The sequence below is a fragment of the Eleutherodactylus coqui genome, chromosome 3, assembly GCF_035609145.1.
Source record: "Eleutherodactylus coqui strain aEleCoq1 chromosome 3, aEleCoq1.hap1, whole genome shotgun sequence".
Classification (NCBI taxonomy): Eukaryota; Metazoa; Chordata; class Amphibia; order Anura; family Eleutherodactylidae; genus Eleutherodactylus; species Eleutherodactylus coqui.
This window is the reverse complement of record NC_089839.1, coordinates 283,738,433-283,765,633: the sequence shown is the minus strand read 5'-3', so window position 1 is coordinate 283,765,633 and position 27,201 is coordinate 283,738,433. Positions and strand designations below refer to the sequence as shown.

At 46.5% G+C, this 27,201-nt stretch overlaps 1 protein-coding gene across 1 annotated transcript in view; it reads right to left on the bottom strand.

The window, feature by feature from the left end:
- Window positions 1-545: 545 nt before the first annotated feature.
- NRDC (nardilysin convertase) overlaps window positions 546-27,201 on the bottom strand; it is a 53,551-nt gene continuing 26,895 nt past the window's right edge. Inside the window, exons 22-31 of the mRNA XM_066597600.1 lie at window positions 27,016-27,178; window positions 26,624-26,655; window positions 21,632-21,770; window positions 21,478-21,525; window positions 13,793-13,845; window positions 13,599-13,682; window positions 8,706-8,796; window positions 7,549-7,665; window positions 6,794-6,883; window positions 546-6,314 (exon numbers count right to left, since the gene is read on the bottom strand). Coding sequence (XP_066453697.1) covers window positions 6,114-6,314; window positions 6,794-6,883; window positions 7,549-7,665; window positions 8,706-8,796; window positions 13,599-13,682; window positions 13,793-13,845; window positions 21,478-21,525; window positions 21,632-21,770; window positions 26,624-26,655; window positions 27,016-27,178 — 1,018 coding nt within the window. The 3' untranslated portion in view covers window positions 546-6,113. The remainder of the gene's footprint in view (window positions 6,315-6,793; window positions 6,884-7,548; window positions 7,666-8,705; window positions 8,797-13,598; window positions 13,683-13,792; window positions 13,846-21,477; window positions 21,526-21,631; window positions 21,771-26,623; window positions 26,656-27,015; window positions 27,179-27,201) is intronic.

Below are 27,201 nucleotides of genomic sequence, written 5' to 3'. Positions count from 1 at the left end.
AAGGGTGATATCCGGGCCATGAGTCATGACCAGATATCGCACTTTCCACCATGTGAAAGCCCCGGGGATGCGAGACTGGTCCATGTGAAAACAGCCTCGCATCACTATGGGGAATCCCTTCATCCCCTCGGGCTGGAGGGATTTCCCCAGCCACAGCTGAAGGGATTTCCCTGCAGTAACGGCAGAGAATTGCAGAGTTCTCCCATTGCTTTCAAAGAATATCGCAAAAAGATAGAACGTGCTGCGATTTCTCCCCCCCCCCCCCCCCCCCGGCAACATCGTGTGAGTGAAAAATTGCGAGTGATACCATTGAAAATCAGAATTCTGTGGTTTCACTCACTCTCGCAACACACAAAAAAGTGTGACTGTTTCGCCCGTGAAAACCAGCCTTAAAGGAGTCCTGAACAGGAAACCCCTCCTCCACTATTATCTTTGAATTCCCTAGAAGGGTATTTGGAGTTGCGTTTTCTAACCCAGAACATTCTTTTAACAAGAACATCGAGCACTCGGATAGGTGCAAAATATCAACTCAAACGTTACAATAGTCAAATCATAATAGTTTATTAATGTCATACAATGTAAACCTGCTTAAATGCAGCAATAATGCAGCCGTCGGCACAGATCATGGATGACACGTACCGGTGACATCATCAGCTCGATCAGAGACCGGCTCTCCAGCACCTGAATGTTAATAGGAAGCAGCAGTTCAGAGTGACCATCTATTCCATAAGCTCCATTCCAACTGGTGGTTATTATTGGAGATTTTCCGGTTTCCCGAAACTTTGAGAGAAGTTTTGGTTTCAGGTTGGGGCGGTGGAAGGGGAGTTTTTTTTCTTTTTTTATCCTAGCATGTTGAATGGTTGTGAAAAAACCTTGTTCCTCCCCAACAATCGGGGTATTCGCTGGTAAGGCTTCAGTTATTCACAGCTTTTACAGTTTGCAACAACTTCTAACATCTCCTTACTTATAAAGGATCTGCCAGGTTTACGGTTTTTCCCTTGCGGCAAGAAAAGTTCTGCAGACCACATTTTGGCCGACTTCACATAAACCTATGGGCAACTGTGCATCTTATATGAACTAAGCTTTTTTTTTCTGCGTCCATTGGCATAGTTTGCTGCACTTTTTTTGCCCGCAGTGAATGTCTTTTTGCGCATGGGACACCGGAGCATATTCAAATGACTAATTCATCTAATTAGTTCCAGATGTGTTCCATTGACTTCTATGGGTTACTTTGGTATGCAAATGTGCAGAAAGCGCATGTTCTATCTGTTTTTGCACGGCCGAAATGCGCACGCAAAATACAGAAATTTGTACAAGCTCATTGAAATCAATGGGTTCTATTCTCTGCATATTGCCTGTGCAAATACATCCATGTGAGGCTTTATTCACACCAGCCGAAAATCACGACCATCTGAGGCATTCGATTCCAATGCATTCGTTCACATGGGCGATCTTGCGAAATGTTTCTTTCGACCGATATACGCTGCCGGCTCCCATAGACTCCTATGGGAGCTGGGGGGGGGGGGGAAGGGAGGGGGAGGCAGTTTAGCTGCATCCAACACAGGGAAAAGCTTACAAGTGCGTCTGTTTAGGCATTTGAAGTCATTCTGAGGATTTATGCGGAGCGAGGGATTTCCGGGCTGCAGCGTATTTTTCCGCTAATACGTCGCACCCGGCCGTGTGAATGGACAAGAAAACGCTAATTAAGCTCCGGCTGTGATCGCATCTTTTCTTCACGCGATTTAATTGCGCATCCAGGCGATTGTCAAACCGCATACGCTCGTGTGAAGGAGCCCTGAAGCAGGCCTTTATCTAGCATCAAAAAGCACCATAACCCTGACAGATGGGGACTAGCGTGGGTGTCAGAGGCGTTAAAGGGGTTTACCTGGATTAGAAATAAGGTCTTGTCTTCTAGAAACAGCCCCACGCCTCTCCATAGGCTGCCCCTGGTACTGCAGCTCCACTGTATTCAAGATTATGGCGCTAAGCAGAAATAGAAGGTATAGTCCATGAATCAGTCTGGTGCCATTTCTGGAAGACCGCCAGACCATATTTGCCAATCCTGGTTAATCCCTTTAGAAGGCGACCAGTCGTAGTCAAGTCACCACCATCTGCCCTGTGATTCTGGTTTACACTTGAGCTTGGAGGCTAGGGAGAGTATTCGTAAAACTAACACGAGTGATGATTGCCATGTTGGCTGCTCAATGTGCCGCGCCAAAGATGGTTCATGTTCAAATATATAATGGATAAAGCCATATAAATAAAACCGCTCATTAAAAAGCAACAAGGGGACAAATCAATGCAACCGTACTGGTGGTGGTCTACAGTCTAAAAAATAGGCCTCCTTTTCTCGGTGCCACTTTTGTCCATGGGCTTTGTCTAGTATTGCATCTCAGCTCAATTAATTTCAATCAGGCTCAACTGCAGTACCAGCTGCGGCCCATGGACAAGAGTGGCGCTGTTTTTGGTGGGTTAAAAGAAAACCTTCTTTGTAAATCCCAGACAATCCCTTTAACTCCTTTCTTGAAGTCATCCGTGAAAGTTTATATTCCTCTATTTCTCTTTGAATTGGGCTTTTTCACATCTCCTTATTCCGCTATTTCCAATCCATACAACCCTCTATCCACATGTATTATTACACACTTCTCCAGCTCACCATCAGCCTATTAGACTTCCTCCAACTTTTCCTAATCTGTTCTTTTCCTTGTGCGCTTTCTTTTACTTCACACCAGTTTGGGGGATATTATATACAATATCCATTGTACAGAGATCAGTGAGAGGACGTCTGCCATGAGGATTTACTACCCCAAAGTAATTCCATATCTAAACTTATCCCTTACTCTACTTCATTTGGTGCTTCAAGTGCTGCTATGTCCCAGAAATCCCGTTTTTTCTAGGGTGCAAACAATATACAAAATTAGCTCCGAACAGGCCGATGGGAGGTCTGAGCTCGCTCCCTTTGGTCTTCCAAAGCCCCACTCCATGCTGAATGACTGCTATCTCTAGCTTCTGCTTGCTCCTTACATCCAGGACTTGGCGCATGCGCACACCAGGATAAGGGAGGCCAATGCCTACAAACCGTCAGTGTGCCTGCACCTAGTCCCGCATGGGCGCTGCAAGCTGAAGCTGGAGACATGTCATTTGGCAAGGGGTGGTGTTTTGAAGATCCAGGGGGAAGATCCCAAACCAGTGAAAGCCTGTGGACCACCCATCGGACTGTTTGAAGCATCCTTTTGAGCACAAAATTAGGTGCATTTCTACTGGCTTTCATATCGCTCACCAATACTTGGGATTGGTTTAGAGAGTTAAATCCCTATGACAGAGTTCCTTTACACTTCATGGGATAGGAGCGTCACCCCTGTAGTACGAGGACTGTACCTACCCAGAGATTCGGGGCTGAAAAGCAGATGTAATGGGCAATAAATTAACATGAAAAATATTAAAAAACACAATTCAGCTTAGTTTGACTCTGGTTTTCAGGTGTCAGAACAACGGCATGATGCATTACCAGTCATTACCCATTATATAAATATGGTCGTAGTTCCGAGTGTGAATGCTGGGTTATAATGAGGCAGCCTGGGGACGTCTGGGTATTTACACTGTTTGCAGTATGTAAAATGTGGGGTATACGCTCTGGCTTCACGCATAGTAATTATACCCTCAGGATAAACTGATAAAGTACAAGTGAAACTCAAGCTGATGTGCAATAGAATAAAACCCCAATAGACATCAGCAAAACTTCTTATACGGCATCCTTACAGAACAATTATAGCATCTCTGCTCTTCAATGACTACTAACCTGCTTATAACTATAGGCAGAGCAATTGTGCATACGAGCGCTGAGCAGTGGTATAACAAGTGGACTGGCACTTGCTCAAAGGACCATAAATTGGATAAGATCACCTGAAGAATCATTTAAGTACTTGTGATTGATCATGCAGTTGTTTCCACGTTTGTCGGCAGTAGATTCCTGGACACACGAGGGGAAGTCATAAACTAAAGGATTGTGTTGCCTACAGAAAATGCCCGATTGGACAAATGAGTGTTTGGCCCAACCGTCAGGAACAAAGATTTGGTCGAACATTTGTTAAGCGTTTCTCAACTCTCCCAGCAAGCGAGGATTTGAGAATATCCTATAGAAGAACACCGCCGGCGATTTCTGGGGTACAGACCATAAGCATGGGACCGGTGTAAGTCCTCGGATACACTAACTGTGAGAGTGAGTTGTGTCTGAGACGCTCGGGCACAACCCGCATTGGATAGCAGCCTGTGTGCTTTCCCCTATACACAAACACAATGCATTTACATGCGCGGGCATGCCTGTTTCTTGATCGTGAAGTGGATGGGACATGCCTAAAGGGGTTGTGTGCGGTCCGTGGATTAGTAAGGACAGCACACGGCCCACATACGGTACTGTGCACTTACCTAAAACAGGGGAAATCCTGACATGACTTGCTGGGGATACTGGAGTTGAGACACTGCTGTATAGCAGTGCATGTAGGGCTGCCTTCACACGGCCCAGAGAAATCGTAGAAGATTGGTGCGTTGTGAGATGGTTTCCTGCATGGCATCGCGATGCAGGAAACAAATCACAGCATGTTCTATCTGGCTGCGTAATCTCGCATCACAGCCCCATTGTTTTCAACATGAAACTGCCTTGTGTCCACGGGGCTTTCACATGGTGGGGAGCGCGATATGGGGACGGAGTTCACTGCTCCATATCGCGCTCGCCCGTGTGAAGTTAGCCTGGGTTTATCTATATGTGTCTCTAATTGCGGATAGCAGGAGTATTCAGCTTGTCTGAATGCACCCTAAGAGAAATCATACGCTGGTCCGTCCTACTGATAAATGCCCGAACCGTCCAATGAGCGACACGGCTGAGAAAGAATACAAGTGGAGCCCCATCCTGCGTACACAGCGGACTGTGGTGTATTCATGCTTCCATGAAAGGAACAATATCATTTCACTGGGATTGCAGCAGAGACTTTTAATTTTGCAGATGGAGGAATCTGGTTTTGACACCATTTAAAAAGGTATTCCAGGACTAAGATATGGATGACCTAGCTTGATGACCTATCAAATCGGTTTTGGGTCCACCGCTCAGGATCCTGCTGATCAGCTGTCTAAAGTGAGCGCCGCAAATACTTTACTGCAAACAAGGCACAGCGCCATACATTTCATAGTGGCTGTGCCTGGTATAGCAGTTCATTCCTATCCACTTAAATGGGACTGAACTGTTCTTAGGCTATAGGACCAATGAATGTGACGTCCCAAGTCTGAGTAGTGACTGCAGCGCTCAGCTGAGCACCATGGTCTTTTCAAAACAGCTGATTGACATAGGTCTCAAGAGATAAACCCCCCACTGATCAGATATTGACAGCTCGTCCTGAGGATAAGTCATCACTATCTTAGTCCTGCAAAATCCCATTAAAGTGGAACTCTGATGCGTCACGTGGTGCGCTGAGGCTTATACTCCTGGTGGGCTTGTGCTTATACACTGCAGCCAATCAGAACAAGCGGAGCTGTAATATAAACCATGAAAGGAAAGGGACAGAGCGGGATCCTGGCCCACCAAAGACAATAAGTAGTAGTTGAGGCTCCCCCAATGGGTATTGCCTTACTGTTTTTTTTCCCTATGGGCTCTAGTTTAATTGTGACATTCAAAAAGCAGCAATATACCGCAACAGTGACTCTTAAATCCCTTTGACTGCTGGTTGAGTTTGAGCAGATATGCAAAAAAAAAAAAAAAAAAAAAAAAAAAAAAGGACCCAATGCCACCACATTCCATCAAAGTCATTCAAATGGTTTTCTTATATTTGTGAATGTAACACACGCCATCCTGTAATGCCCATTTTAAAGGGCGACATACATCTTAGGAGCTAGGTGCTTAAAATCAAGCACTATTCACGCAGGAAAAATTAAAAATAGCCGGGGACCAAAATGCTGCAGCCGTTCCGCAGAGCCCTCCGCTGCTCAGATCAGCACTTTGTGGTATTAAATTATTAATGATCTGTCTCTTTAAAAGCATCCAAGAAAAATAATAAACCATAAACCTTGAAAAATCCAAGTATAGATGAGTCCACTGCACTTCCCATCGCCTAAAAGGGAGAGTCCTAATTTACTATTTTGTGATATGGCAGCAGTTTTAAGGTGCTGGTAAAGCTGCGGATGTCATTGATCTGCACGGTGTCGACCATTAGAGGAGACGCTGGGAGGAAAATAAGGTTTGTGATGTTTCCGTAAGAGGATTCAGGTTCCCCTGATGGAGTGTGAGAGGTGACAGCATCCGGTTCCTTCTCTCCAAATCCAACCACCTGCGAGGAAAATAATCCGGATTATGTACAAATCTGTGGTAATCAACTAGTTTCTGAGAATCATCAAGTGTCTATATAAGGCCCAATTTTTTTGAAGCTCCTGCTTTCCCAAAGAAACCACAGACCGTCTGCAATGCAATTGCGGACAGGCCGCGGATCGGACGGCTTCCATAGACTTCAATGGAAGCCTCCGTGCATGAACAGCACTGAATTGGAGCATGCTGCGATTTGTGGACCTTGTTGGTCCGGAAAACAAAACAAATCCAAATGCTTTAATTCAGCTGCAGATGCCCATATTTCCCTTGAACTGCAGATCGTCCGCCATTGGACATTGGAATGGAATTTTTCTGCGGATAGTCTGCAGAGGATATTCTACAGTAGATCCTGCAAAATCCTGACCGTTGTATTTTTTGTAACCGTGTGAGTCTTACGGGATGAGATCAGCGAGCCTGACTACAATGCCATACAAGAACACTCACATGTACACTCAAAACCTTCCGGTCGCAGCCTCTATGAACCTGGAACCATCTGACCATGTCTTCTTTATTAAAAGTCCTCAGGACATCGATCTGAAAAAGGACAATTAAAGAATTATGTAAAGCGAGATGAGAAACGGCGCGGTTCGTGTTCCAGAAATGCTTGGAGGGTATTTCCGCTCGGGGCAGATTTGCTGCTGCATTTTCTATGACCGTCTCATTCTTCTGAATGAGGTTTGCAGAAATATGCGTTTTTGCTGCCAAAAAATCATCAAATGAAAGGAATGGCTTTTCAATCATCAAAATTACTGCAGCAGATCTGCTGGGAGGGAGAGGAGTATATATTGGTGTATATTGGCTGTAGTTGTTGTTCTCTGCTGTCCCTCCGATCAACTGGTTTTGGGTCCTGTTGTTGGCCATCCAAGATGGTCAACAGTCTTCAGACTACTCAACCCCCACAGTTAGGGTACTAGTTCACTATATCTGTCTGATTGGTCAGACCTGCTCATGTGATCAGCACTAGTGATGCAGAGAATATTAGGAAGATAGAAACTTGCTGCAGATATCTTGGACAGACGAAAATGAAGTCCAGAAGGCGTGATTGGAGGGGCGGCAGAGGAGAACTACAGGAGGTAATATAGCCTCCCTCCCTCTTGTTCCTGGACAGAAGTTTGTCCCGAAACTGGAGGATCACTTTAACTGTAGTCATTTAGGTCCACCATAACAATACAACCCAGAAGTGAAATCGTGTGGCTTACCTCTTTTTCCAAGCGGTCGAAGAGGTATTGCTGAGTGAGGACCTCTCCCCAGTTCCTGTCCACCTCTTCCCCAAGGTGCGTGTCCTCACATTCCTTCAGCTTTATCAAAGCCTTAACCTAGAAAAAGACAGACAATGCCTGCGCTCAAAACAAGAGCAAAGTCCAAATGGCATCTCTTAGGTCACTATCCCAACAAGCATTAAGGTTTTCCTGAGAATTCCCGGGTTGAACTTGTGAGTGCAGCCCGACAACTAGCCCTAAATGTTCAGCGGTGGCGGTGCTGTGTAATAGCGCCCTTAAAGGAGTTATGGAGTCTTGGAAGAGGAAGACAAACGCATCGCTGTTACATTCAATATAAGTTTCCGGATCTTCATTATTTGTAGTCGTTCCAGGATGCTCAGCAAATCCTCCTACAGTTTCCACTTCCTTAGTGATATCTGGTAGAATACGCATGTCCAGCCGGTCAGATTTGGGGAGGCATTACACAATTATCACAGGACAACTGGAGGCTCCAGACGGCTGCTGGCCATCCGGTATCAAGGATCATCACGCAAGCGCTCAACAGTGTTCTGCCCATTTAGTGGAATGCTCCAGGTTAGAGTTCTTTTATCTGAGCTGACTAGCGGCCGAAAAATTGCTCAAATGAGCGATTTCCAACAGTTGGGTCCCACTTTTCCATGGAAAAGTGGGACCCAACAGGGTACTGAGCGAGAAATTGCTCATTAGTTGCTTTGTTTCAGCTAACAAAGTGACTAATGAGTGACTTCTTGCTCTGTGTGAACAGGCAGTCGTTCATGCATGAACTGCCTGTTCCCTGTGAATGGAGGCGGACGGAGATCTCCATTCACTGATCATCTATCTCCTCTGTGAGGAAGCATCGGAGCGATAGTCGTTGGGAGGACAGTCAGGAGCTTAAAAGTACCTTAGTGTCAGTAAACCTGATAACCTCTTGTCTAAAACCTTACCGCCCTACGGAGTCCCTCCTCTCTCTTGTTTCCTGTGCGCACAGATAAGAAGCCCCCCACCCACCATCTGTGCTTTCTTTATTGCTCTATGGATTACAATGTCTTCTGCTGCACTATAGTAACAATCCAGAGTCGTCAGATAATGTACGGCCTGTCCCGACGGCCGCGGATCTACTCCTCAGCAACCATTACCTGGGTTTTAAAGGCATCATCCGTTAAATTCTCAATTTTTTCCCCAAAGCAAACCAGGAATTCTTCTATTTTCTTGTCCACCACTTCAGAGCTGCGAAGAAAAACAAAATTTATCGAGTTGTGAAAAAAGTTGTGAAAAACACCCATTTAATAGAGGCTTCTGCACAGAGCATGCCTGACGGAGCCACAGGACATACTCCTGCACAGGTCTCACTATCGGTCCCATGACAGGTGCAGGAATGGATGGGATGAATGGCAGAAAGCTGCGTGTAGATCTTATGTCAAATGTGGCAGGACAGGAAAGAGACTTGTCCCCTTCAGCTGATCCTCATCTCGGCTGCTTGTCCTTCATCTACCTCTCACACATTAATAGACTGCGTTTCTATGTAGGCCCTCTGTAATCGGACTCCATTGTACTACTGGGCACCGGTCAATTAATACTAATCCTAAAGTAATGCAAGAGTTGCTCCACACCCTCTTCTTTACCCTCACCTCTTCTACGCGCCCCTGCAAGACGTCTCCCGTGAGTCTCCCTGCCTCTGGAATTCACGATCACAAAACAACAAGCAATCCTCTCCTCACCGCTCACACGAAAGTATTGGAAATGCGTATAAAGCGGGCTCTGTACGCCTGTGTGATACCTGGTAGCTGGCAGGCGACCAATGACATTGCCTTACGCTGTTCCATGTGTCGGAATTGTGTAATCCGCGAGCGCAAAATAGATTGCAGCATGTTCTGATTTGTCGCGTACATACGCAAGATGGAGCCCATTGTTCTGTGTTGTCGTGAGCGCGAGTACGCAGTTATGCACAGATAGGTGGCAGTACGCAGGGTCACAGCTATAAATGCCGCGTGTGCCCCACAATGCTTTACGCTTACGGCCATGTGAGCCCATCTAAAGCTGTATTTATAAGAGCTATTTTCACGTACGATTCCTGTAATCGTAAAAAAGGGGTAAAACAACAACAACAATCATTCCAATGGGGGTAAAACACACTAACAATTATTCTCTTGCAGCAATAGTGCGAGATAGAAAAACTGCACCCATGTTTGGGCGATTCTTCTCATGAATTGCCCTGGACTTCACCGCAGTTCACAGTCCTATTCAATGAGCAGTCGCTGTGCAAGGATAGTTTGTGAAGGAGCAGCAGCACCTAATTAGCGCTACCCCTCTTTCACTCTGAGGATCATGGGGGTCCCAGCAGTTGGACCCCCAGTGGTCAGGCCATCGCTTGCTTTAAGTGCTACCTAAACCCCGCTTGTTAATATAGGCATTGAACCTTCCGTAAGCCTCAGCGTCTCTTGTGTACTGCCAGAAATTTGCACCGACTCCCTTCTGTCTTCGCATCGCCGCGACCGCACTGACCCAGCACTTCTCCGCGGACATAATGTGTCTGTACATTCCTGCCATAATTTATGGGCGGATCAATATCATTAATGGATCTTAGAGCATCCAGACAGAACATTCTGTAACTCCGAGCTGAATACGCTGCAGAACCAGAATGCTGTCTGGACACTTCAGCCCACTTAAAGGGCCACTTCGGGAATTTAGTTTTTTTTATTCCCTTATTATGCAGCTATCCCCGCCCCCGTATATATAAATGAGCGAGTGTTACCTTGGTTACGGCTCTTTTACACGGAAGGATTGTCATTTAAAAAAAATAAAAATCATTGGATCGGGGCGGATTTGAACAATAATCGTTCGATGTAAAGGCGGCCAACAATTGGACGATGAACGAGAGAATTCATTCACTCCTCCTCATTTATACAGGTATAAAAATAATTGTTGGCACGCCGTTGCGTGTGAACAGCGATCGTTTAGTCGCTCGCCTTTATTGGTACAGTGAATGTAAACAACTGAACGATATGCGGACGCGATGGTGACGCGTTTGTGAACGATTTGTCTGCCTTCAAGAGCGAACTCAGTCTTCATTCCTTCATTCGAACAATTTATCGCTCCGTGTAATAAGGAGCCTTAGTTATTCCTGCCTAAATCTCGTCCTCTCTCCTCAAAATGTCATGTGATCTCAGTTCTGACCGACTCAGATCTACTTGGGGTTAGGTGTTCATTTTCTAGTCATGTTCTCAGTTTGTGTGATGCTATTCCATCAATCTACCGCTTCCACCGCCTGCAGGTGACATAGTCATTCCTATCACAGTTACGGATGATGATCACACAAATTCTGTCACACAGTTATAATAGAGGAGATCACAGCTCATCCACGTGATTGTATATTTATGGTCTGTAGCTTCTTTAGGTGAATATAGAAGGTAATGACAATTAAACTGTCCACCCCTGCAGGCAAAAATTGCGTAGGCTTAACTAAAGGTTGGGCTGATGCATCATTGGATTGATTGAAAGTGAAAGCAAAAAAAATCTCACTCAAGGTGGGGCTTAATAAGCATCAGACAGTCATGGAAGTGGCTGGAATACATAGACTGAGCTACTCGTACTAGTCATACCATCCCACTGCATGGTGAAAGGAAAGCATACATAGGCTAAATGCAAAATACTATATACATAAAGCACTGTCTATTACTGGATAATAATAATCTTTATTTATATAGCACCAACATATTCCGCAGCGCTTACAATACAGGATAAATAAAACAAGACCATGGTTACATAGTAATCAGTTGATGGAGACAGTAGAGGTGAGGGTCCTGCTCCAAGGAGCTTACATACTACAAATAGTGATACAGAAGGTAAAAGGGCTGGAGATGTGCACAGTATAGTGAGGTGGAGAATGGGTGATGCTATACACACAGACAATGGTCAGGCCGTATAGTGGCTGAATCGGTATGACTGCAGGAGCGGTTTATGATGGCTAGCAGGGATTGCAGTCAATAGGACAGGGCGCATGTTATCAGGCGGAATACAGAGGGGTTTGGTATAGGGTATATGGTATGCCTCCCTGAAGAGGTGCGTTTTTAGGACACGCCTGAAGTTTTGTGAGTCAGGGATTGCCCGGATATTTTTTGGTAGCGCGTTCCAGAGGACTGGTGCTGCTCTGGAGAAGTCTTGGAAGCGGGAATGAGAGGTTCTAATTAAAGGGGCACTTCAGTCTGGTTTCGTTAGCAGAGCGGAGGGTGCGGGATGAGTGGTCAATTGAGATGAGGGAAGCAATGTAGGGCAGCGCAGTGCTGTGGAGGGGCTTTATGAATGAAGGTCGCGAGTTTAAATTGTATTCTGTCTTTGACGGGCAGCCAGTGCAGTGACTGGAAATTCCATCGGCAATTTTTATCCCGGAATAAAGCAGCAAAGTGGACGAGATTTGCAAAAATCCGCTTATAGACATCCAAACTTATTTTTTCCGTTTTTTTTTTTCATTGTCGCATTTCAGGAGCCACATAACCTTTTAATTTTTTTCGTTAACACAGCCGTATGAGGGATTGTTTTACAAAACAAGTTGTATTTTCCAATGGCTGCATTTTTGGGTACATATAATGTATTGTAAAACTTTTATACCTTTTTTTTGGTCTAATTTTAGGTGGATTGTGGGGGAAAAATAGAAACAAAACTATTTCTGATTTCATTTTTATGGCATTCAGTGTGTGAAATACATAATAATATAATACGATTCTCTGGGTCAGTACAGTGCTGGGGATACCAAGTCTATAATGTTTTGCAGGGAAAAAACAAAACAAAAACACTTACAAATTTTTTTAAATTTTAAATAAAGATTTGCTTCTGTGTCCGCGCATTCCAGGAGCCATAACAATTTATTTTTCCACTGACGGAGCTCTATGGGGGCTTGTTTTGTGTGGGCTGAATTCTAGACTTCATTTATCTGATTTTGGGAACATATAACATTTTGATTGCCTTCTGTTCCATTTTTTTTCTAGAGACAACACGAACAAAATCTCCAACTCTGGTATTTTTTTTTATTTTTAATATTTAACGCCGATCACCTGCAGTAATAATGATATGTGAAATGCTGCAGGCCGGTACGATTAAACCACTACCACATTTATATAGGTTTGGAGGTTTTTTTGCAACTTTTTCAGCCTTTTTTTTAAGTTTTTCGTTTTACTGCTTAATTCAAAGACCCCTAACATTTTTCTTTTTTTGGCAACAGTGCTGTGTAAGGGTTTGTTTTTTTTTTGCAGGATGAGTTGTACTTTTTAATGATACAATTTGTCGATGCCATTTTTCATGGCTTGCTCTGTGCGGGTTGAAAAATCTTTTTTCTCTGGGTCATCATGAACACAGCAATACTACATGTGGTATTGGAAAAAATATATATTTTACATAGTAAAGGGGAAAAAGGTGCGGTTTGTTTGTTTTTATGACTTTTTTTTTTTTTTCAATTTTTTATTCTACTTTTATTTTTGCCCCACTAGGGGACTTGAATATTACCATCGTTTTTTTCATTCTACAGTCAAGCCTCCGGGTGCCATAGTAACCCATTGGGGCGCCCAGATTACATCACTTGGTTCCGATGGGTGACAGAAGGAATCCCTGTCCCTCTGTCTGCCTTTTACATGCAGCAATCGCACTGACAGCCGCGTATAAAGGGTTAAATAGCAGGAATCAAAAGGCGTCTTCAGTTCCTGCTATAAGAGCAAATGCCCGGCTGTCATCCAACAGCTGAGCAACCAGCCAGGCTGTTATCCAACAGCCAAGCACCCGCACCGGGCTTCTAATGTAGCGCCGTTTCTTTTACGGTGCAGCAAATTAAAGCCCCTTAACGGCCGTCTAAAGACGTATAGGTTGTTAAGGGGTTATTTAAGCAAAGTAGGCATTTTGCACACACATACAGCATGTTCTGAACCCGCAGGGTACACATGGCCATTGAATCCACACATATTGCTCTACAAGTCTCCATCACACTATTATTATATATCACATGGATCTGAATATCATCAGTAATTGTATCACTTTTCACTCACTTGAATTTATTTGCTTGCGTTTCTACAGTGACTGAAAATCCCAGGATTCCAGATGTATTTCTGCAGGTCGGATATACATGATACCTGTAGATGGGGGAGACAGGTGTAACTAGTTTATAAGTTTGTATGATCATCTATAAAATAGGGAGCTTAAGAACCACTTATTGAATATTCCTGCCCCCACGGCATCTTACCCAAGAGTCTGCTTGGTCCTCAGGAAGTCGAAGCACGGTTCCTCCATGTGCATCTGCAAAAAGTAAAAAGTCCGTCCTGAAATCCCAATGACATGATAGGACCATCATAGAAGCACGGATACCACCACCAATATTCTGGAATCAGATCGTTTTCTGAGGCCGCCAACATGTTCTTAAAACATTAGTTATGTAGGAGATCTGCTGCGTCTTCCAGGGTCTGATGGTAATGGTTCCCTCAGCCGTCAACATCAGCGTATTTCAGTGGAAACCCCCCAAAAAATCTACTCTGCTTTCTACACTTCCCACCTCTGCTGTCCCTCATCCATATGAATTATTATGTGTACCTTTACCTTCAAAATAGGGCGGTTTCAGACGACCGTATGCGCAATCACGCACGCTGCAGCGGTGAATGACTTTGATTTGCACACATTTGTAAATAGTACTGCAGTTCTGTGCTCGCAGGCAATGTTCACACTTGTGTGCAAAACACCCCTCGCCCTGATTTAAAAGGCTATTTAGCACAATTAGATCTAGACTCGTTTTTTCCCAGCGGTTCTGCGCAGAGTTTCACACATCCCCTTGCATATTTGCACATCTCCCATAGACTTCTATGCAGGAAAGTAGAGCAGGTCAATAAGAACAAACCCACTGATATCAATGGGTTATATTCTCTGCACCCAAATACGTCCGTCTAAAGCCACCCTTGGGCATTTTGTAGGATTATAGTCAAGTGTGTGATCAAGTAATTATACCAAATAAACCAGATATACCCCCAAAAAATAATCAAGATTTACATTTTTGGAAAATTGCTCAGCCCTATTTCAAAGCAGACTGGAGTTTCAAGATGCGCTGCAGAAGTACTTTTGAAGCAGCACAAAAAAATGGGCAACGTTGAGGACTGAAGATGTGGTGGTCGGTCAAGGAAACTCAGCGTAGTAGATGAGAGACATCGTGCTTATGTCCCTCTAAATTGGAAGATGTCCGCAGTGCCATCAACTCAGAACTGGCAGAAACCAGTGGGACCTGGGTACACCCATCTACTGTTTGGCCAGAAGTAGTCTTCATGGAAGAACCGAAGTCTAATAGCCATAACTTCTCCGTAGAAACTAGGCCAAGAGACTCAACTATGCTTGAAATAATAGGAACTGGGGTGCAGAAAAATGCAGTTTGTTCGCTGAACAGCTGGGGAGTGGTACAATAATGAGTGTCTGCAGGCAGTAGTGAAGCATGGTAGAGAGCAGTACAATAATGAGTGTCTGCAGGCAGCAGTGAAGCATGGTGGAGAGCGATACAATAATGAATGTCTGCAGGCAGCAGTGAGGCATGGTGGGGAGCGGCACAATAATGAGTGTCTGCAGGCAGCAGTGAGGCATGGTGGGGAGCGGCACAATAATGAGTGTCTGCAGGCAGCAGTGAGGCATGGTGGGGAGCGGCACAATAATGAGTGTCTGCAGGCAGTAGTGAAGCATGGTGGAAAGCGGCACAATAATGAGTGTCTGCAGGCAGCAGTGATGCATGGTGGAGAGAGGTACAATAATGAGTGTCTGCAGGCAGCAGTGATGCATGGTGGAGCAGTAAAGTAAGTTTTGGGCTGCGTTTCAGCAAATGGAGTTGGGGATTTGGTCAGAATTAATGAGGTCTTCAGTGCTGCAAAATACAGGCAGATACTTATTCATCATGCAATACCATCAGGGAGGCGTCTGATTGGCTGTATGTTTGGGGTTCTTGTCCTGCTGCAGGATACATTTGGAGCCAATGTCATTAGTAACTATCTTGAGAGTAAAGAAGAACAAGGAGTCCTGGAAGTGATGATATGCATCCACAGAGTCCTGTGCTCATCATCATCCAGTCTTTCTAGGATTTACATGAAGAGACAGAAGGATTTGAGCGAGCCGACATCCACAGAAGATCTGTGCTTAGCATACCTAACGCAGGAGGAGGTGCGGAAGCGTCTAAAGAAAACTAAAATTGATAAATCACCGGGCCCAGATGGATTACACCCAAGGATACTAAAGGAACTAAGTGACGAGATAGCTAGGCCGCTATACCTAATATTTCTAGACACTATCAAGACCGGAGTAGTACCATTGGACTGGCGCATTGCCAACGTGGTTCCAATTTACAAAAAAGGGAGCAAAAGTGAGCCTGGTAACTACAGGCCAGTAAGTCTCACTTCAGTAACGGGAAAAATTTTCGAGGGGATTCTGAGAGACGCCATCGATGAGTACCTCAAGGAGAACAAGGGAATAACTCCTCACCAGCATGGATTCATGAAGGGTCGCTCATGTCAGACAAATCTGATCAGTTTCTACGATGAAGTAAGCTCTAAGCTGGACCTGGGAGAATCTATTGATCTTGTATATCTGGACTTCTCTAAAGCCTTTGACACCGTGCCACATAATAGGCTAATATACAAAAGGAGGCAGCTCGGACTGGGCGAAAACGTGTGTAAGTGGGTAAAAAATTGGCTCAACGATAGAAAGCAGAGGGTGGTAATAAAGGGTTCGTACTCTGATTGGACCACAGTCGCTAGCGGGGTGCCACAGGGTTCAGTACTAGGCCCCACTCTGTTCAACATATTTATCAATGACCTGATAGAGGGGCTGCACAGCAAAATATCAATATTTGCAGATGACACAAAATTATACAATATAATTAATGCAACGGAGGACAATGTGCGGCTACAAACGGACCTGGATAAGCTGGGGGCTTGGGCAGAAAAATGGCAAATGAAGTTCAATGTTGAAAAATGTAAGACTATGCACATGGGCAGGAGGAACGGATGTCACAAATACTCACTTAATGGGGTACCACTAGGGAAAAGTGATATGGAAAAGGATCTAGGGGTATTAGTGGATAATAGACTAAACTGGAGTAACCAATGCCAGTCAGCTGCTGCAAAGGCAAATAAAGTCTTGGGGTGCATCAAAAGAGGTATAGGGGGGAGGGACGAGAACATTATCCTTCCATTATATAAGGCACTTGTCAGGCCTCACATGGAATACTGCGTACAGTTCTGGACACCGGTGCTCAGGAAAGATGTCACAGTGCTTGAGGGGGTTCAAAGAAGGGCAACTAAACTAATACATGGAATGACGGGACTGGAATACCCCGAGAGGCTATCCAAATTGGGTCTATTTACTCTAGAAAAAAGAAGGTTAAGAGGCGACCAAATAACCATGTATAAGTACATGAGGGGACAACACATGGATCTCTCCCGCGATCTGTTTACACCCAGGACCACGACGGTAACAAGAGGACATCCGCTACGATTAGAGGAAAGTAGGTTTCATCACCAACACAGAAAGGGGTTCTTTACTGTAAGAGCAGTTAGACTGTGGAACTCTCTACCGGAGGAAGTGGTGATGGCAAAATCCATAGAGGAGTTTAAAAAGGGACTTGATGTCTTTCTGGAGAAGAAGGATATTACAGCATATAAATATTAGGTTAAGTGTCAATCCTGGTATAGAGGCAGGTAGGAACTATTAGGGGTTGATCCAGGGAACAGTCTGATTGCCATTAGGGAGTCGGGAAGGAATTTTTCCCCCAAAAGGGCTAATTGGCTTCTGGCCTTGGGGTCTTTTGCCTTCCTCTGGATCAACACAGTAGGATAGACAGGCTGGACTAGAAGGACAATGTCTTCATTCGGCCTTACATACTATGTTACTATGTTAGCTCTCCAAGATGTCTTAGGAACAACCTCCCTGCCGGGTTCCTTTCAAAAACTGTGTGCAAGTGCGTCTAGAAGAATTAATGCAATTTTGAAGGCAAAGAGCGTTCACACCAAATATTGATTTGACTTATATTTCTCTTTTGTTCATTCACTTTGCATTTTGTTAATTCACAAAAAAAAACTATTAACGTTTCTGTTTAATCTATTCTTTCTTTGCAAAATGTCTTTTCAATACCCGCCTAAAACTTTTGCGCAGCACTGTACAACATATTGACCCAACAACCCTTAAATGACAAACTGATGTTTGTGTGGAAGTGGGAATCAAGCCTGCAGGCTGAGTTACTTAGAGATAGATGGCATCGTTGTTGTGACACCATTAGGAAAGCGAGCCATCAAGTTTCTCTTATGGAGACCTTAATAAAGATTCTCCATAGAACTCACTTAATTCCCCAACATCTTCATCGCTCCTTTCCTTCTTACTCTCCTCTATACTTCTGCGGATGCCAAAATATTGGTTCTCCACCGCACATCAGGTGGACGGGCCCCGAGGTAGCACAGTTATGGTTGCAGGTCCAGAGCATAATGAACAGTTTGTGAATCTGGTTCCCAAGTCTACAGCAAAATGTCTTCTAGGAGATTGTCCTCCAAGATTTAAGTATCAGGCTCATAAGCTTATTAAATATATATCTATGGCCATAAGTATACATATCAACCACCTTGTCCTTCTTTGAGGTTAGTAATAATAGAGTTTAAACTATGATGGCATAGGAAAAGATTCATGCAGAGCGGACAGACACCATGACCGCCTCATCTAATGCCTGGCAACCCTGAATTAATTAGTTGGATATATCGGATATTAGGTAAACTATCTCCACAATTTAAAGTGACACTTCGGGCCTGGACAGTCAAAGACGGCCGAACCATTTCTCTGACTACCTGATGCACATTGTGTATAGTATGCCTTGGTAGTCTAAGACACTACATGCTGCTTTGACTGGACAGCACCGCTCCTGGAGGACAGCACCGCTCCTGGAGGACAGCACCGCTCCTGGAGGACAGCACCGCTCCTCGAGGACAGCACCGCTCCTCGAGGACAGCACCGCTCCTCGAGGACAGCACCGCTCCTCGAGGACAGCACCGCTCCTCGAGGACAGCACCGCTCCTCGAGGACAGCACCGCTCCTCGAGGACAGCACCGCTCCTCGAGGACAGCACCGCTCCTCGAGGACAGCACCGCTCCTCGAGGACAGCACCGCTCCTCGAGGACAGCACCGCTCCTCGAGGACAGCACCGCTCCTCGAGGACAGCACCGCTCCTCGAGGACAGCACCGCTCCTCGAGGACAGCACCGCTCCTCGAGGACAGCACCGCTCCTCGAGGACAGCACCGCTCCTCGAGGACAGCACCGCTCCTCGAGGACAGCACCGCTCCTCGAGGACAGCACCGCTCCTCGAGGACAGCACCGCTCCTCGAGGACAGCACCGCTCCTCGAGGACAGCACCGCTCCTCGAGGACAGCACCGCTCCTCGAGGACAGCACCGCTCCTCGAGGACAGCACCGCTCCTCGAGGACAGCACCGCTCCTCGAGGACAGCACCGCTCCTCCAGGACAGCACCGCTCCTCCAGGACAGCACCGCTCCTCCAGGACAGCACCGCTCCTCCAGGACAGCACCGCTCCTCCAGGACAGCACCGCTCCTCCAGGACAGCACCGCTCCTCCAGGACAGCACCGCTCCTCCAGGACAGCACCGCTCCTCCAGGACAGCACCGCTCCTCCAGGACAGCACCGCTCCTCCAGGACAGCACCGCTCCTCCAGGACAGCACCGCTCCTCCAGGACAGCACCGCTCCTCCAGGACAGCACCGCTCCTCCAGGACAGCACCGCTCCTCCAGGACAGCACCGCTCCTCCAGGACAGCACCGCTCCTCCAGGACAGCACCGCTCCTCCAGGACAGCACCGCTCCTCCAGGACAGCACCGCTCCTCCAGGACAGCACCGCTCCTCCAGGACAGCACCGCTCCTCCAGGACAGCACCGCTCCTCCAGGACAGCACCGCTCCTCCAGGACAGCACCGCTCCTCCAGGACAGCACCGCTCCTCCAGGACAGCACCGCTCCTCCAGGACAGCACCGCTCCTCCAGGACAGCACCGCTCCTCCAGGACAGCACCGCTCCTCCAGGACAGCACCGCTCCTCCAGGACAGCACCGCTCCTCCAGGACAGCACCGCTCCTCCAGGACAGCACCGCTCCTCCAGGACAGCACCGCTCCTCCAGGACAGCACCGCTCCTCCAGGACAGCACCGCTCCTCCAGGACAGCACCGCTCCTCCAGGACAGCACCGCTCCTCCAGGACAGCACCGCTCCTCCAGGACAGCACCGCTCCTCCAGGACAGCACCGCTCCTCCAGGACAGCACCGCTCCTCCAGGACAGCACCGCTCCTCCAGGACAGCACCGCTCCTCCAGGACAGCACCGCTCCTCCAGGACAGCACCGCTCCTCCAGGACAGCACCGCTCCTCCAGGACAGCACCGCTCCTCCAGGACAGCACCGCTCCTCCAGGACAGCACCGCTCCTCCAGGACAGCACCGCTCCTCCAGGACAGCACCGCTCCTCCAGGACAGCACCGCTCCTCCAGGACAGCACCGCTCCTCCAGGACAGCACCGCTCCTCCAGGACAGCACCGCTCCTCCAGGACAGCACCGCTCCTCCAGGACAGCACCGCTCCTCCAGGACAGCACCGCTCCTCCAGGACAGCACCGCTCCTCCAGGACAGCACCGCTCCTCCAGGACAGCACCGCTCCTCCAGGACAGCACCGCTCCTCCAGGACAGCACCGCTCCTCCAGGACAGCACCGCTCCTCCAGGACAGCACCGCTCCTCCAGGACAGCACCGCTCCTCCAGGACAGCACCGCTCCTCCAGGACAGCACCGCTCCTCCAGGACAGCACCGCTCCTGGAGGACAGCACCGCTCCTGGAGGGCTCATGGAGGACACCACTGCTCAATCAAAGCAGGTGTAGTGTCTTAAGATGTCTTAGGGTGTTTTTACACGGAAAGATAAAAAAAAGATTTTAAAAAATGAAATAAAAATGTATCCCCCTATAAGTGAATGAGAAGGACTGAATGATCGGTGTTTAAAAAGATTGATTAGCATACGAGCCAATGATGATTTTTATGCTTGCATGAAATAGACAATAAGCGCACAAATTATCGTTCAATCGCTGACTGCGTTTACACTGAAGGATTATCATTCAAATTCAAACAATTCAACGATTTTTTAGACAATAATCGTTCCATGTTGAAGCACCTGAGTGACTCTCCGATGCACATTGTGCAGAAGTACGCAGCAGAGAAGCTAGCGAAGTCATCTTCCTTTGTCCAGGGCCGAAAAGTCGCTTTAACCTTGTACGGAGATGAAAACAGAACTTTAAATTGATCCTTGATAACCCTTTGATATCCTACTCCGTTTTTTTTTTGTTTCCCCCCTAAAAACCTGTTTGGATTAGATCTAAATAGGGATGAGCGAGTATACTCACTAAGGCACTACTCGCTCGAGTAATGTGCCTTAGCCGAGTATCTCCACGCTCGTCCCTAAAGATTCAGGTGCCGCCGCGGAGCAGGGAGCTGCGGGGGAGAGCGGGGAGGAACGGAGGGGAGATCTCTCTCTCCCTCTCTCCCGCCCGCTCTCCCCTGCTCCCCGCCGCAACTCACCTGTCAGCTGCAGCGGCCCCCGAATCTTTAGGGACGAGCAGGGAGATACTCGGCTAAGGCACATTACTCGAGCGAGTAGTGCCTTAGCGAGTATACTCGCTCATCCCTAGATCTAAACCTTTCCTTTTCCATATTATATCTCTCTATTCTGTTTGGTTGTTAGAATGGCGCCCCCTGTGTGTGGATGTATTGCTTGAAAGTTTATTCTTCTTTCTGCTAAAAAAACAATTAAACCTTTTGAAACTAAAAATCTACTATGCGGTGACCATGTACCTGGCCTCCAGGGACGAGGATTCGGAATACTTACCACCAGCAGCTCCATCAATGTGTAATCCCGTAAGTTCCTGGCACCAGACTGCAAAAAACCCCAAAATACATAATTAAAAAATAATTGCATATGATGATCACCCCCTTCCCGTTTCCTGCTTATTGGTAAGCTCACGAATCTCACACCTTCCCACCTGGTAATATACGGTGACCTCAGAGTTGGAGTCGCCTTTATTCAAAGACTTGATTTTACACAGATGATGTGAAGTTGGCAACTCAACTACCTGGAACTGAACCGGAAACTTGTTCTTCAGAGGCAGAAACTTCAGCTTGCTACAGAATAAGAGAGCTCATGTCAAATAGAGGAAGGAGAACTCAAAAAGTCATATCAAAGCTCACCAATGCCACCCAATGCTTCATCCAGCCACTTTTAGATTCTTCATTAGACGCCCGAGTGTAACGACTGGACTGCAGTTATAATTCCCCTCCATCAAAAAGTATTAAACTGACTGTCAAAGTAACTTTTTTTTTTACGAGGACAGAAAAGAAAGGATATTGTACATTCTCCGCAATGCAGTATGAAGAGATCTGGTTTGAAGGACTGCATTCAACTCTAGTTCTACTTAAATTATAGCAAAGCCTCGTGTTATAATTCAAAATGCTCAATAGAACAATTACACACTTCACCAGCAGGGACTGTAAGGTGTCATTGGTCAAGTGAAAGGGACTCGGCCCACAGTAGCATGCAGGCCAACACGCAACGTACAGAGCTGTGTGCTTCTGGCACCAAAGCAGCTCCATACATTATAACATGGCCTCAGCGATCAGCTGATTCATAGGAGTCACAGGCAGCGGACCCCCACCGACTAGCTACCGATCACCTATACTGAGAATGGGCCATCAAACCTAGAAGTGGGGCAACAAGATTTACGTACTTACCGTAAAATCTGTTTCTCTTCTTGTTCATTGTGGGAGAGGGGTGGACAGCTCAGACTGTGGGTATAGCTACTGCCAATAGGAGGCGAACACTAAGCAGAAAAAGTTTTAGCCTCTCCTAACTGTACCCCTCCTGCAGGCACCAAGCTAATCAGTAAGAGCAACAGAATAGGATATGAAGGAGGAAATACAGGTAGTGTAGAGTAGAAAACATTAAACCGTAACACAGAGAACCATGTGCAACTCCAGCGAAAACATTCCAACAAAAAAGGAGATAACAGACAAGTCTCAGAATGGAAACTGGGTGGGTGCTGCCCCCCATCCCCAATAAACGAGATGAGAAAAGGAGACTTTTGTACTTGCTGTAAACTCTCTTTATCATCTGTTTCATAGGAGGTGACAGATTGGACCATGGGACGTTCTAGAGCAATCCCGTGGGGTGGAGAAAATATGTAAGAAGTCATGCGGTCAGTTATATGGCCATCTGCAAAATGTGCCGACCAAGAGAGACGTCAGTGGATGCGAAAGTGTGAACATTGTAAAATTTTGCAAAGCTGTGTAAAGAGGTCCACTTGGCTGCTTTGCAGATCTGAAGGGCAGAAGTGCCGTTAACGCTCCACAGCCCAAGTCGAATGTGTAGTAACACGGAAGGGAGGATCCCTGCTCTTTGTATGCATCTACCATGGTTGACCTGATCCAATGTGAAATGACCACCTTGGAAGTCACAAGGCCCCTTATAGGACTGTCCAGAATCATGAAAAGGGAGTCAGAGCGCATGAAAGTTGAAGTTTTGGTCAAATAGATTCTCAGAGCACAAACTGAATGGAGCTTATGAAGAGAGCGTGGCCTCGGATGAAAGTTTGCAGGACAGAAGTTTGTAGAACAATGTCCTTATTGATGTGGTATGATGAAACCACTTTCGGCAGAACGGAGGGCAGAGGAGGAGGCTTGGCTCTGAGACTTGCGAATGGAAGTGACAGCCACTAAAAATGCCACCTTGTATGCCAAAAGGCGTGCTGGGATGTCTCACATAGGTTTAAAGAGATGTGACTATAGTGCATCTAGAACTTAGTTAAGGTCCTAAGATGGAGCTGGAGAATGATAGGGAGGATCATGTGCAACCTTCTGTATGAAGGTGCTGATGGCCACTTTAAATGCCAGAGGATGCTGAAAAAGGATGGACAGGGCCGATACCTGCCCTTTCAGGGGGCTGAGGTCCAAATCCATGTCTAGACTTGCCTGGACAAAAAAAAAAAAAGACAGTAGGTTGGAAAGAGAGAAGCACATGGGGTGAAAGCCACGATTTCCACACCCATTGGTAAACCAGAGGAAGAGGCGGATTTCTTAACTTTCATCAGTCTGGATGACAGGTCAGTAAAATCCCGAGCCCTCAAGATCATAGCTTCAACTGCCATGCCATTAAACGAAGCATGGCTAAACTTGGGTAGAAGAGTGGTCCCTGCAAGAGAAGATTGTCTGATCGTCTCAAAGTGGTAGACGCCACGGAGTTTTGCCGATTAGGTTCACTAGATCCACGTACTATGCGTGTCAAGGCCAGTCCGGAGCAACGAGCACCTCTGAAAGAACTTTCTATTTGATCTTCTTGAGGACACAAGAAATGAGTGGGAATGGGAAAAATATGTAGGGGGAACTTGAAACCTGTCCACAGAATTACAAAAGTGTCTACCACCCACACCTGGGGATCCTTCAACCCGGACACGAAGGTTGGAATTTTGCAGTGGATTCGGGAAGCCATCATAGAGATGTCCAGATGACTCCATCTGCAGCACAGGACTTGAAAGACGTCGGGATGGAGTTCCCCATTTTCCCAGGTGAACTTTCTCTCTGCTTAAGAAGTCTATTTAGTTGTCTATGCCCGATATGTGGACCTCCGAGATCACAGGGAGGTCTGCTTCCGCCCATGCTAGGATTCTTTCCGCTTCCTCCATGACTGAGCTGTGGGTTCCATCTTGATGATTGATGTATGCAACCGCCGTTGCGTTGTCCATCTGGACATGGACTGGGAACCCCAACAGCCGTTGTGAAAAATAACAGTGACAGTAATATGGCCCGAGGCCCCAACACATTAATCAGTAGGGACGACTCCTGTACTGTCCACATCCCCTGCGCTATGGATTTCTGTAACGTCCCTCCCCATTCGGGGAGACTGGCGTCCGTGGTCAGTACCAACCACTGCAGTGTCAGAAAGGATTGCCCCTGGCGAATCAGAGGGAATTCCAGCCATTCCAGTTGATGGGAAGATTAAGCATCTAAGGAAGTTGGATTCTCAGATCCAGTGAGATTTGTCCCATCAAGAGAGGATTGTCCACTGGAGAAGTCGGGCGTGAAATTGATTGAATGGGATCGTCTTGAATGAAGGGGTCATTAACCCCACAACTCTTATGAAATGTTGAATGGGCATTAGACGGACAGGACACACGCACGTACACACACGCACACCTACTGGTGTCAAAATACAGGAAAACTGTGGGAAAAAGACGGAAAAGATGGGCAAACGTTCATTCAGTGATGAAAGAGAGAAGTTAGGAGGAAGGAGAGAAAACATCCCACAGTGAAGTATACGCACCCATCCGTAGAAGTGACTCATTCTCCAGCAGCGTGTGCCCCACTGCTCACCTACTCTGTAGAAAAATGGAGTATTATCCACTGGTGTTAGACCATTCCTCCTTTTCTTATGAGAATCGGGCATAGAGCAGGGTGGTTGGCTCCATGCTGTGAGACCTCCTCAGTGGGGTAATAGGGAGAGTCTAAGGCCTGCCCTGTATTCCCGAAGGTTGTTGTAGAAAAAGGACCAAAGACCGTTAACGGAGAGGTCTGCCTTCTATGGACACCAAGCTAAAAACAGAGTAGCTTGGTTCCCTTCAGGAGGACTATAGCTGGTAGCAGGAGCAAACACTTTTTCTGCTTTGTGTCACCTCCTAGTGGCAGTTGCTATACCCACGATCCCAGCTGTGCCCCCCAATGACATGGACGAGAAAAACCACTATGATGTGGCTGCTGCACGGAGTGTGGACAATACGATAGATATGGGGCATTCAATAATATTAAAGGTGCATTCCAAATAAATTAACTAAAATAACAGGGTTGCAATATCACATAAATTGAAGGTGCTCATTCCTTTTTTTTCCTCTTACACACCTCCATTCCTAACCTGGTGCTGACTAGGACCAAAGCTAATTATCAATGGATGTTTATAGGAATACTTCTTAAAGGGGTTGTCTGGGACTTTGGGCATTTTTTTCTATCGATGGATAGAAAAAAACTTAAAGGGGTTGTCCCGCGCCGAAACGGGTTTTGTTTTTTTTCAACAGCCCCCCCGTTCGGCGCGAGACAACCCCGATGCAGGGGTTAAACAAGAACACCGGACAGCGCTTACCTGAATCCCCGCGCTCCGGTGACTTCTTACTTACCTGCTGAAGATGGCCGCCGGGATCTTCTCCCTCGGTGGACCGCAGGGCTTCTGTGCGGTCCATTGCCGATTCCAGCCTCCTGATTGGCTGGAATCGGCACGTGACGGGGCGGAGCTACACGGAGCCCCATTGAGAAAAGAAGAAGACCCGGACTGCGCAAGCGCGTCTAATTTGGCGATTAGACGCTGAAAATTAGTCGGCTCCATGGAAACGAGGATGCTAGCAACGAAACAGGTAAGTGAAAAATTTCTGATAACTTCTGTATGGCTCATAATTAATGCACAATGTACATTACAAAGTGCATTAATATGGCCATACAGAAGTGTATAGACCCACTTGCTGCCGCGGGACAACCCCTTTAACTTTAAGGATAGGTGATAAATAGATAAGGGGCAGGAGGCTGCCGATTGGGATTTCCACCGATCAGCTGACTCCCGGCACCAGTCAGTAGAGGCAGTGCAGGGAGCCGATCGCACTGTCCATAGTGCAGAAGTACAGGTTGGTATTGCAGAGACGGGTCCTACTGAATTCAATGGGAGTTGTGCCTGCAATACCAAACAGGGCCACTGCAATGTAGACAGTGCTATCTGCTTCCAGAGACGACCACACTAAAAGCGGTGCTGGGAAATAGCTGACTGACAGGGATCCTGAGCGGCAGATCCCCACCAATCATCTATTGATGCCGTATCCTGAGGATAGATCATCAATACAAAAAAAAAAATCCTAAAAGTTCCGGACAACTTCTTAAAATTTTCCAACTAAAGAAAATCCTCTGTCAGTCACAGAAATTACGCATATCACAGTTTTATATAGTCTCACCTTATAACATAATTCAGGAACTCTGCAGACTCCTGGATGAAACAAAACATATGATAAAGAACATTACACAAAATGTATCATCTGATAGTTATATAATTGCATAAAGAATAGGCTGCAATGCAGAGTAAATACTGCTCATTATACAGAGGCGCACATAGCAGCTGATTGGTATTCCAGTGCTTCACCGAGCGGAGCAACGTCTCTTACCTCTGTATCAATCAATGTGCTGCAAACTGGAAATACAAACAGCCAAATATCTACTTTAACTCTCTATTCAGTCTAGAAATGAATGGATGAAAGAAATGTATAGATTCTATAATATATATTCTATATACAGGACAATGTGCTCTGAAGGTGCAGAGTTGTAGAACTGCCATCCACCTTACACTCACCTTATTGGTGAAGTTGCCCTGGACCAAGCCCTCTACATATAGCCGAGACTTAAACTGTTCGACAAAAGAGAGTAGTTGTTCCAAAGTCAAGCCGTTCAGAATAGTGTGGTACTTTTCTATCATGGACCAGCGATCATGTTCCAAGATCAGGAGCCGCACGTCCCTGTAAGAGAGGAAATCTGTTAA